Source organism: Eremothecium sinecaudum, chromosome VIII, assembly GCF_001548555.1.
Source record: "Eremothecium sinecaudum strain ATCC 58844 chromosome VIII, complete sequence".
Lineage (NCBI taxonomy): Eukaryota > Fungi > Ascomycota > Saccharomycetes > Saccharomycetales > Saccharomycetaceae > Eremothecium > Eremothecium sinecaudum.
Window position 1 is genome coordinate 420,741 of NC_030899.1, and position 16,432 is coordinate 437,172.

Consider the following 16,432-nt stretch of genomic DNA (forward strand, 5'->3'; position numbering starts at 1 on the left):
TTATAAAACAGCTATATAGCGCATAATAAAGGTCTTCAACAGGTTAACCATCTAGTCATTCGAAATCTTGTCATTCGTACTGTTGTTGCTATTGCATAATAAATTCCTGGGCCGGGTAACATCTTGCCTTTAAAAGAAAGGGGCTTTAATTCGCTTATAACGATTCACTATAAATGACACAATAAGTTAATCAAAGAAGTGTGCGAATAGAGCTTTGAAGTTGTTGATTTGTACCAAGAGAGATGTCGTTGTTTATGGATGAGATGGATCATCAATATATTAAGGCGTTATTTCCACAATACTTGCTACAACAACCAATTGCACATGACCTTTGGAAATTGTATTATAAACACAAGAAGTTATTCAATAAACTGAAAGTAAAGCGGCAAGTGATTGCCAAGGGTGAGGATTTTTCAGAATTAAGCAGCTATACACGTGCTAATAAACTTAACTATACGACAAGAAAGGTTATTTGGGAAAAGTTGTCGCAATTAGGGGTTTTAGGAATTATACCGTATGATTCTGCGACGGATGAGTACTTGATACAGGTATATAAGTACTTCTATACTTCAAGGGACAGCAGGTTTTTGTCTCTATCAGATAGGAAGGTTAAGGAGAATGCAGACGGCAGTGGCAACGTAGGAGAAGTATCTCAACAAGTTGAAAATGATGATGAAGATGTTGTTATGAATGAAGGCGGACAGTGGGAAGGCGCCCACGAGGAGGTTGGAGGAGAAGATGGCGATGCAGAAGAGTATGAACAATCTTCTGATATTTTACCGTCAGACAGTGAACAATCTGGAGCTACAGGTAGCCACGGACATTCCCCGGATTCAGAGGAGCGAGTTGGGTTTGAGGGTGATGATGACTCTGATACTTTTTATCCAGCGGTTACTGAATCAAAACATGCGTTTAAGACAAAACCTAATCCTTTATCTGCTGATATATACAGCACACTTGCATACCCTTTGCCTCATAAATGGGTGACACAATCTAACAACTCGGTTTTAGTCTCTCCAGATGGTTTTACTAGTGTTCGGTTAAACCCCAATTGGCAACCCTACCCTGGTTATGATAACAACTCAATTGTTAATAATAGGTTGCGTACATCAGTTAACAATCAAAAACAACAGTGGGCATCCACCTGGGCAAACACATATATTTGTCACAAGAGGGTTGCAATATTTTACTTTGAAGTCAGAATCCTTTCTGTTACAAGTTCGCAATCTGGGCAAACTTGCAATATTAATATTGGCCTAAAGGATTGGTCTAAAATAAACAACTCAGCTGATAGTCATGCCAGTGACCCGCCTTCAAGAGATAATGCTGATATATCAACATTGAATCGTCAAACAACAAACATCTTACGGGGTGCTTTTGATGGTTCAAGGCCTGGTTCACAACATAGTGATGCTGGAAAAGATGTATATGCCTATAATGGTTCAGATGGCTATATTAACGACGGGTCTAAGTTCAAGTCGTACTCAAAGCCATATGGTCGTGACGACGTTATCGGATGCGGTGTAAATTTTGTCGATAGTACCATATTCTTCACCAAAAATGGCATTCATTTAGGTACGGCATTTAAGGACATTTCACAGATTGACTTGGTTCCTTATATTTCCTTGAGAGCAGCTAATTCTGTCAGGACTAATTTCGGATTATATGAAGAATTTTTATTTGATATTATAGGATATCAAAACTATTGGAAAAGTCTCGCATATCAACATATATTTGATTCTATATCCGGAGGTGCTAAAAGCGAATTTGAGTTTGATGATGAAGGAGATGATAATGATGAGCACTCTGATGATGCAACTTTTTCTGACACTGAAGATGTTCCAATGTTAGACACTGACTGTGTTGGGGAAAAAAGGGGTAACGTTGTTAGCAGTGCTGGTAGCGAAACTGACAGAAGTATATTCAAAAGCTCCAATACCCATTCAGATAAGGATGGATTCCTACTTTCTAGAGATACACGATTCAATGGTGATCGTTTGTTCAAACCGGATAAAGAAAAACTAAACTCAATTAATGATTCTGATGATTCCATCCCATGCACATTGAATTCCATGATCAATGACTACTTGATCCATAAGGGGTTGATTTCAGTGGCGAAAGGGTTCCTAGCAGACTTGCAAAAGGATTGTATTCCTAATAATGAGGAAGAACGCAACAATCTCGTTATTGCTCGTCACGAAAGGCAGATAAAGAAGGAAGAGGAGAATTTAAGGATTAGACAAGATCTCAGGGGGTGGATAAAAAATGGCGATATTCCTCACTGTATAAAATACATTGAAAATAAATTCCCAGGTTTATTGTCGACCAATGTGGAATTGGCGTTCGAGTTCAAAGTTGCAGAATACTTGCTGGCAATCCTAAAGCTGAATGAAACTAGTATTGATTTCGTCCTTCAGAAAGGACTGGAGATTTCTAATGAGTTTATTTACAACAGCGAATTGCCCGATGAGTTACGTGAGAAGTTCAAAACACACTTTGCTCAAATTTCTGCATTAATGGCATACGATAACCCGCAAATCGAGTGCAGCAAGGACTTGGCTGTTTATTTAACACCAGCATATTTGCAAGATAGATTATTCCAGTTGGTTAACACGAGCATTTTGACGTTTTTGAAAAAGAACAGTGAATCATCGTTAGAAAACATGATCAGTTATACCAGAGCTATGACCAACACCTTACTGGAATATGGTGATCAATTAGGCTCATCAGGAACCGAGGCTGATGGGCGCTTTTATAAACTAGTTAATATTGACGAGGACTTGCTAGGTTCATAGTTAGATTCCTAAAAAGAATTGGAAATTCTATGTCCTAGCAGTTTTTAATAAACGTGAAAATGCGTCAGTAATATTCGTAACATCAAGTTAAAAGATAAGTTTTAGATTACATACCGACTACCTAGCGAACAAATGCACATCTTTTTAAACATAAACCCCAAATGAATTGGCCATGAAAACAGTAGCAATGCCGAATAATACAGAACCAAGTCCTGCGTATGTTAAGTACGCACCTATTTGTAACTTACTAAAACCCTTAGACCTAGAAGCTTGAATAACAGCTGCAGTAATAAAGACAATGGATAGAATTAAACTCATAGCAGCATAATATGGCTGTCTATCTAGGGAAATGAAATCTTGGTGAGATGAAGATTCCTTATATTCTTTCTATTGAATCAACAGTTAGTTATGTTGCCCTCTTTTCCAGTATACTATGGAATAAAACCAGTTAAAGTTAGACCTAATATCTGATATTACATACGTAAATCCTAGAGTTGAACATTTTTAGTGACCGATGATATAGTTTTTAAACTTATGTTTGTTAGTTACGGTGTCTTCTCAGTTAACGTAGTTTTAAACCTTTTTTTTATACGGAAGCTTTTAATCTCATCTCCATTTCTGATGAACAAACGAATAAAGCAGGTATAAAATGAGTATAAGGTGTAGATTAGATACTGTATCACGTTTATTGTCTACTAAGAGGTTTCTGGCCACAGTATCATATCAGCCTCCAGACTTTACAAATTTGAATGTAGCATCATGGAACAGGATGAAGCAACCAATACGCGACGAGATTTCAGAATACTTAGCTTGGAAAATGGAGGACTCATGGCATAATGTAACTAAAGAAGAGATGAAAGCCGCGTATTTTATTTCCTTTGGAAAATGGGGTCCTCGTGCAGCTTCGGGTTCAAAAGATGCTCAGATGCAGATGTCCACGCCCGAGATTATTGTCCGTGGATTGTCAAGTATGATATTATTCACAGCAGTGATAGTGGCAATAATGAACTATAAACAGGATAAAGACCTCAATGCTAAGCTTGAGGGATTACGGGAATTGAAATAATAACACAGTTTAGAAGTTAGGACTTATTTACGTTTTACATAGTGTGAAATTTAGCGGCAAATTTTGGTTAGAGTGCTTCCATTTTAAAACTCTAGATATTCCTTAGGTAGTGCGAAGGACATTGGTAACCGACTGGATTTTTATTAAGGTATAGTTGATGGTAAGTTTCTGCATCGTAGAAGCTTTCTGTCATAGCAACCTCAGTAATAATGCTGTTGTGCCATTTAGCTTGCCATTCGGCTTTGAGCTTTAAAAGCTCCTGTAAATCACTTTCTGAGTGCGCGAAAAGAGCACTTCGGTACTGGGTACCCACGTCTGGACCCTGGGAATTAGCCGTGGTTGGATCATGCATTCTGAAAAAAAAGTCCACGAGTTCCTTAAGCGTTATTATTTGTGGGTTGTAAGATATTTGTAATACTTCAGCGAAGTTAGTGTTCCCAGCACAAACCTTTTCATAGGTTATAGACCCTCCATCCTTAGAGTTAACAATTCCATTGGAATATCCAACTTTACAATCCGTTAACCTGTTCCCTAGATGCTTTCTATAAATATGTTCCGTACCCCAGAAGCATCCTGCGGCTACAGTTAATAGCTTGTCCGTCTGCGGATTATACTTAATAGTTTTTGAAACCGACGAATTTAGCATGAATTTGACAGTCATGTGGTAGAATATGAATCTTATGGAGTTGGGAGTTGATAGTATAAGTAGAAGTATTAGAGATGGACCAACTTATATTAATATACCCTTAGTAACCGATGAGCAATGAAGCCACAGTCACTACAACACCCAAACACCATTTTAATAATAATGGGGACATCCCTATCATTTCGACGTGAGCATTCCCAACCGTTTAGTTTAGTATCTCAAGACTGCTTTCCGCATCAATTTTTGACGTTGAAGATGGCTGTAGCGTTTTATTTGAGCTGGCAGATCTTGCGGGGTTACTAATCTGTGACTCTTGAGGTCTCACCCCGGGCAAATCCGATTCCTTGGGTGGCTCAAAATTAGTTTCATGAAAAAGAAGTCTACGGCATGCCTTATGGATGCTAATATCACTATTTGGTGCAGGTTTGATTTCTTTTATGTTTTTGAACGTATAGCCGTTTTTTCGTTTACGAGAAAAGCTTATAGTTACGTCTGGTAATATGCCATCTAATAAATGTGGAAGGTCGTGGAATTCTATTGTGTTATTCTGTATGCCCAATGTTGTAGTCAGGAATCGCAAATAAAGGTCCCATATCGCCTTCTGATCTAGTGTATTGTTGGGTGAGTATTTAAAATGTAATAGATACCATCTTTGTATGCGCGCAGGTTCCTCTAAATCAGCTAGTTCCAGGAGGACATTGTCTTGCTTCTCAGTTGGTACTTTGGCGCCCATATTGTCCTGTGTAAGCGGTCTCTTTAATGGAGAAAGTGAGGGGAAACTTGGTGGTGCCGAGTCTAATATGGTGAGCGAACTATCATCCTCACTTGAAGATGTATCATTGAGAGCTATAGGTGTGATCTTCACGGGAGGTTGTTGAGATATATTTCTTCTTTTAATTGGTGATTCTGGTAAGTCCAGGAACCTGTCTAGCGTGCTTAGTTGTCTCTTTGGAGTCTTTTTCTTCGATGGCGATTTTGCTGTTCGGCTTAGATATTCTTGTTCTTCTCTGAATGATAATACCAAGGAGTGAGTTTCTGGTATCAAGCCTTTGGGCAGCCATTGCGCATATGGATATTCAATAATATCTAGTTGTCTACGAGAAGGACTGCGCCCCACTGGAGAGTCTGTCGACGTTTTATCAGGCTCACTGAGATATGGTAAAAAGCTTTTGAATCTTACTTTCCAAAGCTCAATTGTGAAAGCTTCATACAATTTTAGCACTTTATCTTCTGTAATTTTCATCGTTTCTTCCGTGTTATTATGACCATGGAGTAACTCTTTTAATAAAACACAGGAATGCAATAAAGTATGAGTCCACTGATCGAAGTCTTTGACAATGGACGATACACCCATGCGATCCAGGAGTTCTCTCGCAGCTATCATCGGCTGTGCAGAACCACTTGCACTATTCGTATTGCGAAACAATGTATGCTTGAAATCTTTGGCGAGAACTTTTGGCTCGTAATAACTTTTTACATGTTCGACTGTTGGCCAGTTGAACAAGTTGATCGCATCCTTTCTACTGAACATCTGTATATTTTGCCCGAATATAGCCTTTGAATTATTCCTGCATGCTTCAATCATACTTCTCTTAAAAGCGTCATATCGTTCATCAACAACTACAACTGGGTCGTTGATGTGGGAGCAGAAGTTACCGAACTCTTCGCACAATCTACCGTTAGACCATTGTGTGATAGCCCATGCTCTTTTATATCCCAGATGCCGGATTCCAGAGCTATAGTCAGCCCCTATTAGAATTGTAAAAAGGAGAAACGATTTCTCATTCACAGTAGGATGTCTAGCTCTCAATTCATCTACATCAATGAGACTCACAAAATATTCAGTCACATGTTTTTTCATAGGACTCGTTCCACTACTCGGCAGGTCCTGGAAATGTTTGGAAAAGTTACGCAGTACTTTCTTTGCTCCAAATACAATGCTATCAGAATCATTGCTTAATACATAATCAACAACTCCATTGGACTGCAGCCACGCACACAGAGCTTCGCCCTCGCCTCTAGCGATGATATAATCTACCCTGAAAGAATCACATACTTCTAGTATTTCTTCAATTAATGGGTCTAATTGCCTTGGGAACCTATTGGGCGACCTTCCTCTCTCATCACGATCCAGCTGTTTACCTGTCTTAGTCCTGGAATGACTTTTGAAAACCGGCTTTTCAAGCCCATCAAACACTAGCACAAATTCCACATCTAGTGCCATTAAATCCTTCAACTTAGTCACGAAGTTCAATACAGCTTTTCGGCTTATATTCCTAACAGGAGAAGTACATCTGTCACCTTGATCGGAATTACTAAAAACCCCACATTCAAATAGCCACTGGAAAGCATCAATAGCAATCCTAGGAGCCCTGCCATTTTTCTTGCGATATTGGGTTACAAATACACTAAATGGCAGTCTTTTTGTAGTATTATAACCCTTAAGTATATTCCACAACTCCTTTATACCCATAGTAAAAGTTACGAGGCATAAGTTGAATTAACAAAGAGACACCTATCGTTTAATTGGGGAGGTATAAGTAAATGACAAGCCATTAAACGACATTCCACGTCTTTGTAATCTTCATAAACAATGTTTTATGTATGTTTATTGTGAGATATATCTGTTATTTAAAAGTTGTAGTTGAAGTTCAAAACTTAAAATGGCATAATAGAAATAACCTAGTAAGAAATAATACATTTATTTAAAATAATAATTACAAGCTATTGATTAAAGGGTATTACTCAAGTTGAATTACTTGCCTATAGTTTAATAAATCAATATGGATGATCCTTTAATGATAAACAAAGAGGAAGTACCGTTACTAAATTTTATTAACGTTATATCAAATTACAAACCAGTGCAACCCGAATATAGCCTACCTTATTAATGACAACTTCATATAAGTACATGGAGAGTAGCTTACCTAGGGTAGAACATTACAACTGGATTTCCTTTTTTCCAATTAAATTGAGACATAAATAATATAGAATATGAGAGTTTGGTTCTTTTTCAACCATATATTGGATAATAGCTGGATACATTGTGTATCAGCCTAAAACGTTGGTTACACGCCGAAGCGCAGCCAATCTAAATCATCGATCAGATTTGACTTTTCTTGTCCTCTTGCCTTTTCTTTAGAATCTGCACCTTGTTCTCCTGTACCAGCGTTTCCACTAACTCTTTGGGAAAGTGAAGAAGAATTTCTTAGCTGCTGCTCAAAACCCGAGATACCGCGTTGGTGTTGTAGAGAGGCTGCGTAGCCATGTCTTGGAGAGGATGCCGGGGGTATAATGGAAGATAAATTTGCATCACTTTGCGATGAATTATACTCTGCGGTTACAGTTGGAGACTCGGGCATAGATGGCTGCAGAGCCACTGTATTTGGGTTCTGCTGTAGCTGCTGAGAAAGTAGGGAAGTGAAAGGCTTTATTGGTGCTGACTTTGGCGAATCGTCCTGCTGTTGATATAAGGGAGAAAAGAGATCAAAAGTCGATCTAGGCGATGACTTTGTAGCCCCAATTGTCGTTAAAACCTTCGGAGATACAGAACTTCTTACCCAACTTGATTTGGCTGAAGAGCTAACCTGAGTTGAGTTATTCGGCTGAACTTGTTGTAGTGATTGGTTCATCAAAGACATGGATTGGGACACCGATGGCCTTGATGATCTCATCCGCGGCACCGACACGCTGGCAGACGCACCTCCACCAGTCGATGATAGCACTCCCGTAAGGGGAAGTGGGGAGTTACTCGACGGCGGATTACCACTACTATTACCTCTTAGAGACGAAACGTACCTTGGAGATGAACTCGGACTTGTAATAACGTTTGAAGATTGATAGCCCATTGAATAGGGCCCATTCTCCTGTGAATGACATCGTTCTGTAGGAGATGGCTTCGGTAATATTGGAACAACTTGTCTAGATGAAGATCTGCTAGAAGCTGAGCTAGAACTGTCGCTTCTAGATTTTCTTTGAACACGAACCGATGTCATCCCTCTGTTATGATACATCAAGTTCCTTGAGTCTAATCTAGATGGGTTTAGATCAACAAAGTTGTCACCACCGATCTTTGTTCCATTAAACGGCTGCTGGTTATTAATACCTGAATTATCCTTACGCATACCATCTTGAACATATCTGTAAGAACCATTCTGACTCTTCTTCGTAACCTCCTGCATTTGCGCTTGAGGAGTCCCACCACTCCTAGTCTGGTTGGAGTTCCTTTGGGTCGTAGAAGTAGACTGTGTACGACTCTTGGACTGGCGTTGTGAAGCTTCTGCCTGATTTTTCTTCTGGTTTTTCCTGCTGTGACGTTTCTTAATAACATCACTTTTCAGTGACAATGGCCGCATTATTCCATGTAGTTTTTGGAATAAACCGCATGCATTACACAACGTATTACCTTGAGGGTCACGTCGCCATAACGGAGTCTTGACTGTTTTACAATTAAAGCATTGTATCTGGGGCTTAGAATAGTGTTCTATGTTTGTGTTGTTATTGGTACCCTTTCTATACGACGAAAGAGAAGAGGAGGACATTTGTCTAGCAACAGGAGCTTTCTTAACCGCATTTGAAGTGGCTTGCGTAGAAAGAGGGATATGCCCTTCCTCATTTACAGCTCCAGATTTTAACGGGATTAATGATCGTCTAGGAACCATCCCAGGCTGTTGCGGCCTCCCAATATCCTCTCCATTTGATTCTAATGTATCTTCCGGAACACCCGTAGATGTCAGGCCACGTGTAGCGCCCGAGAATATACTGTTGGTAAAGAACTGAAAGTCGTAGTCAAACAAGTTAAACTGGTTCAAACTATCAGTTGGCAATGACGCCCAACCTGACGGCCCTTGCTGCTTTTGCTGCGATGCCTGCGCAGGCTGCATCGGTCCATAATTATCTCCTAAAGGCAGTACTAAATCATCTTTAAGGGAATTCGGTTGTGAAATAGTAGCGCCATCACTCATAGAATGCTCGTTTGGAGTCATCATAAATTCATCAACATTAAAGTCCCAAAGATTATCAATTTCTCCATTTTGCATATCTAAACCATGACTAGCACTCTGAGAAGCCTTAATATCAATAGGTTTGACATGAGACAACCCTTCGTTTTCTTTCATTGCACCGTTTTTTTCTTTATCTGAATCATCTGTAACCTCCTTCCTACCTCCTGTTGAGCTACAAACATCAAATAACTCATTACACAAATCTTCTGGTAATATCTCAAGCATAGAATCAAACTTTTCGCCCAGTGATATGCTTTTTGCATCTAAATGGAACCCTCCAACATCATCGAACCTCCCGTTCTTGTTAGGTTTAGAGGAACCGCCTGCCATTCTTGTCCTAAACAAGAACTAAAATACCAGAAACGGAGTACTCTTTGAGTCAAATAAATCCACCGTTCAGATTAATCAGGGCTACTGCACTTTGACTCACCTTAATGGAAATTATTGTCTTCGTGACAGTATGAAGCTCCCTTTTAACGTTTACTCATGGGGCGGTGTCATAAGATCGGTTAGTAGAACGCTGGCGCCAGGTCACGATTCACGTACTTGAAGTTTAAAACTCGTATGAAACGAGTCAACACGTGACCTCCATTATTCCCAACTGGGGCGTTAGGGGCTAAGGGGCACTGAGGGGCTTGAGTAGGTCGTTACAATGCGTAGAGAGAGTATATGTGCGGGGTAGAGATTTGGGGGTTATGGAGGAAGCCGATGAGATCTAGTAATGATAGGGTATCATATGGTAGGTTTTAACTACGGTATAAACAAGCAATAAGTTGGTGTTACTAGGATATGTGAGATGAAACTCTAACAACAGTACGTGGGTACGACAGGGGCGCAGCCATTCCCGGGCCCTCTTCATGGAATTCGGTGTACAGGCGCTGTAATTATGGTCATGTGACCTATGGAGCGTCCCAGAACAAACTAAATACTACAGCCCATCGCAGAATCAGGTGACAGTACACATGCGAATGTTACTAGGCTTATGTAACATAACTTGACGTTTATTAGGATTGCAAAAATTCAAGCTAGTGAATAGTTGCCTAATATCCTACTAACTAACGGCAGTGTTTAGTGTGTGCTGCCATCGATACAGACAAATAGAGTCAAATACAATTGCGTGATTCCGGGGTTATTATTTTTAAGTAGCTTTCCGCCAGCCGGCTTTATGCAGTAAATGCAATTTGCCCGTTGTTGCGTCTTCCGGACGCCTCTGGTTTAATTTACTTACAGGGGTTTACTGGTGCTATATAGTACCTGCATATTAGGCTACGGGTTTAAAACCACTCTATGTGAATATAGGAACATAACCGCCTGCTTGATGTAGAAGTTTTGCTCGTTTCAGCGTGCCCATTTTGGGATGAGGAATATAATTAACTATGCCCCATGCGGTTAACATTAAAAGTTTTTTAGGAATAATTTCAATGGTTTAATGTAACAGCAAATAATATACCGGATGGGCAGAAGCTATCACGTTGTTGATTGCAGCTGATCGTGGGTGCTGTCAGCCGTGTTGCCAACGGTTGGCTGGATTTCAAAAAGATAGCTCATAAATACGCCCTGAGTAATTAGATTCTACTACTGAAGTAGCTGATGGTTCAAGTATCTATTTAGGTCATTAGTGTGATTTGTTCCAAAAGCTCGTCCAATCGTTCGCAGAAGCAATGGCGAGGGGATGAGATAACAAACAACCCTTATCACATTCAATAACTTGGGCAAACAGTTACTAGTTGCTTCAAATGATTGAATAGTAGATATAAAAGCCTCGTAGAACAGACAGCTTGGTCATCGAAGCACTAATAGCATAGCTGAGTGGTGTAGATTCGACTGCGGTCTCATACTCTCTTTAACCATACTATCATTTCATACGTCATACATTGAATCAAGTTCAATATTAAAAATTTTAGTCTAACAATGTAAAAGTCTATACCGATAATATAGAACACCGTTCGTTCTGTTGTATAGTAACCGATAATTATCAATCCGAGTCCCCCCTGTTATGATTAGAAACCTTCTTTGCAGTGTTAAGTCCCATAAAACTTTTTTATTAAAACAGTTGTATAATGTTCGGCTACAGTCCACAATGGCATCACCAACTGAACAATTAAATGCCACCTCTACAGTAAATTTGGAAGTATCGGATAAAACTAAATCAGCTAAGTCTATGACAGATGAGATGAATCTTGAATCTAACTGGATTAAAACTGATGAAGCTGTTTTCAAAATTTTCCCAGACTTACGCACCATTAAGCCTAGTGAATTAGTTGGTGCAACAGATTTTGGTAAAAACAGCTACTTCGTGGCTAGAAGCAGTAAAGGTAATCTACCTGTATACTCCAATATAAAGCGTGGTGGTAAGTTAGTCACAGAGATACGGAAGATCGAGGGTGACATTGTTCAGTTAAGAAACGATCTTCAGGCTGCATTACCCGAAATTCCAAAGTCAGAATGGAAAATTTATATTCAGTCGAAAAAGATCATTGTGCAACGTGATTGCGTACGGGATATAAAGCAGGCTATGTCCACTGTTTTCTAGGTAAGATTGAAGTTTGAGGGCGTGGTGGGTTTTTGTCACTAAAACAGGTAACATAGTAATAATATTGTAAATAGCATAAAAACTTTTTGGGTTCTATTTAGGCAGCTGAGTCTCTCTTGTAGATACCAAGTTTATGACTTTTGAAAATGGCCTTGTCGATAAGACTTAATAAGGGTCTGATACTGCGTTGTTGGTAGATACACTTCAACAAAGGCAACCCATGTTTAACTTCATTGTTAAAACTGTTGAATAGGAGCCTTAAATTAACGTGATCAAACGCTTTAGGAGATTCAACCAATTGCCATGTATAGTTCCCGTCAACTGGCAAGGGTTCAGAAGTTGTTGCGATAACATAGTCAAATTTGTGCCATAAAGTTGATAGACTTTCATCTTCAGTCTTGTCATAGGTAATGTTGTATTTATCTGGTAGTTGTCCAAAAAGTGAAGCACCAGTCATACATGTATAAACATCCAGATGTACCGTAACATCAGATATGTTATTCCTGATAGCATAGTTGTTGAAAACTTGTAAAGCTTCACCTCCAGGGTAGTTCAGGGAAGAGACGTAGGACATAAAGGCCGTAGCTAACAATGATACCGCTGGCAATAATAATATCACTGCCTTGAAGATACTCCTAATCCAAATACTTGCTTCATTTAGCATACTGAAAGTGTCACTTAATCCAATACTTGCAAGTATAGTTGCTGGTGGAATAATATAAACTATGAATCGCCATTCCTTATGAGGTTGAAGTGAAAGGATAATGAGATGATATAGAATTGCATTAGCAACGACTTTTATCGACTTAGGACTCACTGAATAACCTTTGCGTGCAAATATAGGTACTGTGGCTGGTAAAAATATTCTTGGTAAGTATTTTGTTAGATAAGAGTAAGGAGGTTCAGTACCCCATACCGCAGACTTACCAGATACAACGTTGAATTTGAATGAAACTAGCTCAGGAATACACCAGCGACCCCAGAAGTATGAGTCAATGGCTCCCGATAGACCACTTCCAACTAAAATTCCCCCCAAACCGGATTTAATAACCTCTACCCAGTTAGTCTGGCCTTCCATCAGCCCATACATAGCCAAACCAGCACATAAAGCTCCTAATTCCAATCTAAACACTACTGTTGCAAACGACAGCAGCCAGATCGCAATATCATAGCGCTCTCTAATCGCAAGCGCTAAAGCGATGTTTGATAATGGCAGACTAATAACAAAGTTTGGTAGCGGTCTCGAACTATAATACATGATATGAAACTGCGTTCCGAGCAAAATGATAAACCAGGTGCTTACTTTCTGTAATCTTGGATGCTTAACCTGAGCTTTCTCTTCTTTATTTTTATAATCTTCCATCTCACGATCATATGTCTTCAGCAAAACCTTATCAGTTGCATCAACTAAAATAGCCAGAGATAGTGAATTCATGCATCCAATCACAAATCTACTTAGGATTTGAATTGATAAATTAGATCCTAATATATCTCCCAGTATGTCAAACTTACCAATCCACATTGCTACCCAACTAAAAGAGGAGACAATTAGCGCTCCAATGAAAGTACGTGGTACAGCTCCTGGGAATTTAATATGGTCATAGTTAGAAATGTCATATATGCCATACTTTAATATATCATGAACAGCTTGTATCGTAAACGATTCTTCAACTTTTGTGAAAGGTGTCAGCAGCAAGTGTGCTGCAATAATTCCAGTAAGCACATAAAAAACCCTCTTGTCTAACATAGAGGCCTAATAGATAGCAAATAGCAAAGCCAGCTTAAGATCAGCTTTACGGCCTTTTAGAGCTGTTGGGACATTTCTTCAAAATATTCGCTGCTATTAAATAGTAAAAAATACAATGAAATATTTAGTTGAGTAATAAGCTCCGATAAGATAAAACCGAACTGATTACTGTAATATCATATTTGCCGTAAAACAATCTAATGGCGTTAAAGAACTTTAACTACAATGAAGAAGATGATGGCGTACTTCCTCCACTTGTTACAGGTGAAGAAGACAACTTGGCTAAAATATTATCTAATTTAAAGACCGATGGCGGGGTAAATATTGTTAGCGAAGAGAAGATCAAACTGGCTAATAAGCAGGTCGATGGCGACGATAATATTGATAGAAGGATCCCAGTGACAATAATTACAGGCTACTTAGGGTCAGGGAAGTCCACTCTACTCGAGAATATTGTTTTAAAAGGTTCGGATATGAGAATTGCTGTAATATTAAACGAGTTCGGTGATTCTTCATTAATTGAAAAGTCTATGACGATCAGGAATCGCGGTGAGTCTTATGAAGAATGGCTTGATTTGGGTAACGGTTGTTTATGTTGCAGTTTAAAAGATGTTGGTGTTAAGGCCATTGAGGCTATGGTAAAAAGAGCGCCTAACAGTATTGATTATATTTTACTGGAAACCAGTGGAATTGCAGACCCAGTTCCTATTGCAAAGATGTTTTGGCAAGATGAAGGTCTGAATAGCAATATATATATTGATGGGATAGTTACCGTGATAGATAGTGAGAATATTCTTTCATGTATTGATGACATTGCTCCTGACGCACACTGGCATGGGGAAAATGTGTTACTTGAAGATAATATTACCATAGCACACTTGCAAATAGCCATGGCTGATGTTCTTATACTGAACAAAATTGATAGAGTTAAGGGACCAGAGGATGCTGCTATAAAGGCTATCGAGGAACGAATTAATGGAATTAATGCGGCTGCTCCAATTCATCGCGCGGAGTTTGGAAATCTTGAGTTGGAAAAGATTCTAAACCTGCACGCATTTGGAGCATCAAGTGTAGTAGAATCCCATCCGACCTTCCACGACCCTCGCATCCACACCATTACACTGACATGCAGGCGTCTTCGAGACATGAATGAACAGTTGAAAGTAGAAGATTTCCTCCAATCATTGCTATGGAAGGACCATGGCAGAGACACTCAATTCAAAATCAAAAGGGATTTTGAGGTCCATCGTACAAAGGCCTTACTTATCGTGGGAGAGGAGTATAAGGTCTTACAAGGAGTGCGCGATACGTATGATATTTTTCCTGGTACGGAGGTACCTGGTGTATCATGTTGCAGATTTGTTCTGATTGGCAAGTACTTAGACCAGGAATACTTTCAGGATCTATTAAATACCTCAATTATATAAAAGTAGATAGCAAGGTCAAGCATTGTAAAACGTAAGTTAATTTTACATGGAGCCAGTCCATTTATCAGGTCTTTAGGTTCTAACAGAAACAACTTTGCTACTGTATTTTGGAAACAACTGTCTCCATTTCTTGAGACCAATGAATAGCCCGCAACCAAGTAATGCCATTAAGAGATAGTTTCTTTGGCTACTATTGCCCACGCCTGTATTTCTAAGAGAGGATGATTCACCCTTCATAATAATACCTTTTTTGATGTCCCCGTTTCTGTAATCTTGCAAGCGCTGCAAATACTGCTGATGAAGACCATCCCTGTCACCTAAAGCCATTGGCTCGGTGTAACTGTACAAGATCTTCACTTCTGACTTGGGACGCATTTTATCGTCTACTGGAACATACTGGATTTTGTTTATCAATACATCCAAACCTGAAACGACCTGTCCAAATACCACATTTTTATTATCCAACTGTGGAGCAGAACTAGCAGTCAAGATAAAGAACTCAGAGCCATTAGAATCTGGACCATTGTTAGCCATAGAAACACGGCCAGGTCTGTCATGCTTTAAATCGAAATTTTCGTCCGCAAACCTGCTGCCGTGAATGGAAAAAGGCCCTATGTTAGGAAGAACCTTTCCACCTTGAATATACAAGTCTTTAGCGATATAATGAATGAAGGTATCCCTATATGAAACAGTGATAACATCGTTCGGGTCCCTGCCCTGGACTTGCGCTTTTACTCCCATAGCTAAACGGGAGAAGTTTTCAATCGTAAGTGGCACTACGGTACCATATAAATCAATAACAATTTCATGGTCCTTAACAACATCATTCTCAGTATATTGCAACACCATTATTACTTTATGAGTTACTGGTGGGTTCGGTTCATAATGCTCAGCATAACCTCCAAGGACTTCACCAAAACACCGCTGACTGAGCAAAAACATGGAAAGTAACCACAACAAATACATTATAGGTTGGATTTTATACTAAGCGCCCTTCAGATATTATTTACTACCGTTATATTAGGTTTAGCAATCCTCTATGGTACGATAAAGAGTGCAAATCAGAGTACTTTTATTTATTTCTTTTAGTATTAACTCTAAAACTTTTTATATCCCCCCTTCACTTTTCTTAAGACAACGCGAACCGACTTACCATGTGACGCTGAACTACGTGAATCGGATAAATTGCTTGCCTTGCATGATAATTTTTAATGA

At 39.3% G+C, this 16,432-nt stretch overlaps 10 protein-coding genes across 10 annotated transcripts; 4 read left to right on the forward strand and 6 right to left on the reverse strand.

The window, feature by feature from the left end:
• Positions 1-242: 242 nt before the first annotated feature.
• VID30 (glucose-induced degradation complex subunit VID30) lies at positions 243-2,795 on the forward strand (the record flags this gene model as incomplete). The annotated part of the gene is made up of 1 exon (XM_018134050.1): positions 243-2,795. The coding sequence occupies one exon, from the start codon at positions 243-245 to the stop codon at positions 2,793-2,795; it is 2,553 nt and encodes an 850-aa protein (XP_017989678.1).
• A 144-nt stretch (positions 2,796-2,939) lies between these two features.
• Positions 2,940-3,297, reverse strand: OST5 (dolichyl-diphosphooligosaccharide--protein glycotransferase subunit; the record flags this gene model as incomplete). The annotated part of the gene is made up of 2 exons (XM_018134049.1): positions 2,940-3,182; positions 3,277-3,297. 2 exons carry the CDS (start codon positions 3,295-3,297, stop codon positions 2,940-2,942), a joined length of 264 nt encoding a protein of 87 aa, XP_017989679.1.
• A 147-nt stretch (positions 3,298-3,444) lies between these two features.
• Positions 3,445-3,861, forward strand: MTC3 (Mtc3p; the record flags this gene model as incomplete). The annotated part of the gene is made up of 1 exon (XM_018134048.1): positions 3,445-3,861. One exon carries the CDS (start codon positions 3,445-3,447, stop codon positions 3,859-3,861), a length of 417 nt encoding a protein of 138 aa, XP_017989680.1.
• Positions 3,862-3,952: 91 nt separating this feature from the next.
• On the reverse strand, positions 3,953-4,522 carry MXR1 (peptide-methionine-S-sulfoxide reductase; the record flags this gene model as incomplete). The annotated part of the gene is made up of 1 exon (XM_018134047.1): positions 3,953-4,522. One exon carries the CDS (start codon positions 4,520-4,522, stop codon positions 3,953-3,955), a length of 570 nt encoding a protein of 189 aa, XP_017989681.1.
• A 190-nt stretch (positions 4,523-4,712) lies between these two features.
• Positions 4,713-6,980, reverse strand: YEN1 (crossover junction endodeoxyribonuclease; the record flags this gene model as incomplete). The annotated part of the gene is made up of 1 exon (XM_018134046.1): positions 4,713-6,980. One exon carries the CDS (start codon positions 6,978-6,980, stop codon positions 4,713-4,715), a length of 2,268 nt encoding a protein of 755 aa, XP_017989682.1.
• A 595-nt stretch (positions 6,981-7,575) lies between these two features.
• On the reverse strand, positions 7,576-9,840 carry GLN3 (nitrogen-responsive transcriptional regulator GLN3; the record flags this gene model as incomplete). The annotated part of the gene is made up of 1 exon (XM_018134045.1): positions 7,576-9,840. The coding sequence occupies one exon, from the start codon at positions 9,838-9,840 to the stop codon at positions 7,576-7,578; it is 2,265 nt and encodes a 754-aa protein (XP_017989683.1).
• Positions 9,841-11,506: 1,666 nt separating this feature from the next.
• Positions 11,507-12,043, forward strand: IMG2 (mitochondrial 54S ribosomal protein mL49; the record flags this gene model as incomplete). Its single annotated transcript, XM_018134044.1, has 1 exon — positions 11,507-12,043. The coding sequence occupies one exon, from the start codon at positions 11,507-11,509 to the stop codon at positions 12,041-12,043; it is 537 nt and encodes a 178-aa protein (XP_017989684.1).
• A 97-nt stretch (positions 12,044-12,140) lies between these two features.
• ALG12 (dolichyl-P-Man:Man(7)GlcNAc(2)-PP-dolichol alpha-1,6-mannosyltransferase) lies at positions 12,141-13,790 on the reverse strand (the record flags this gene model as incomplete). Its single annotated transcript, XM_018134043.1, has 1 exon — positions 12,141-13,790. One exon carries the CDS (start codon positions 13,788-13,790, stop codon positions 12,141-12,143), a length of 1,650 nt encoding a protein of 549 aa, XP_017989685.1.
• A 200-nt stretch (positions 13,791-13,990) lies between these two features.
• On the forward strand, positions 13,991-15,217 carry ZNG1 (GTP-dependent zinc transferase; the record flags this gene model as incomplete). Its single annotated transcript, XM_018134042.1, has 1 exon — positions 13,991-15,217. The coding sequence occupies one exon, from the start codon at positions 13,991-13,993 to the stop codon at positions 15,215-15,217; it is 1,227 nt and encodes a 408-aa protein (XP_017989686.1).
• Positions 15,218-15,289: 72 nt separating this feature from the next.
• Positions 15,290-16,183, reverse strand: CPR4 (peptidylprolyl isomerase family protein CPR4; the record flags this gene model as incomplete). Its single annotated transcript, XM_018134041.1, has 1 exon — positions 15,290-16,183. The coding sequence occupies one exon, from the start codon at positions 16,181-16,183 to the stop codon at positions 15,290-15,292; it is 894 nt and encodes a 297-aa protein (XP_017989687.1).
• Positions 16,184-16,432: the final 249 nt, after the last annotated feature.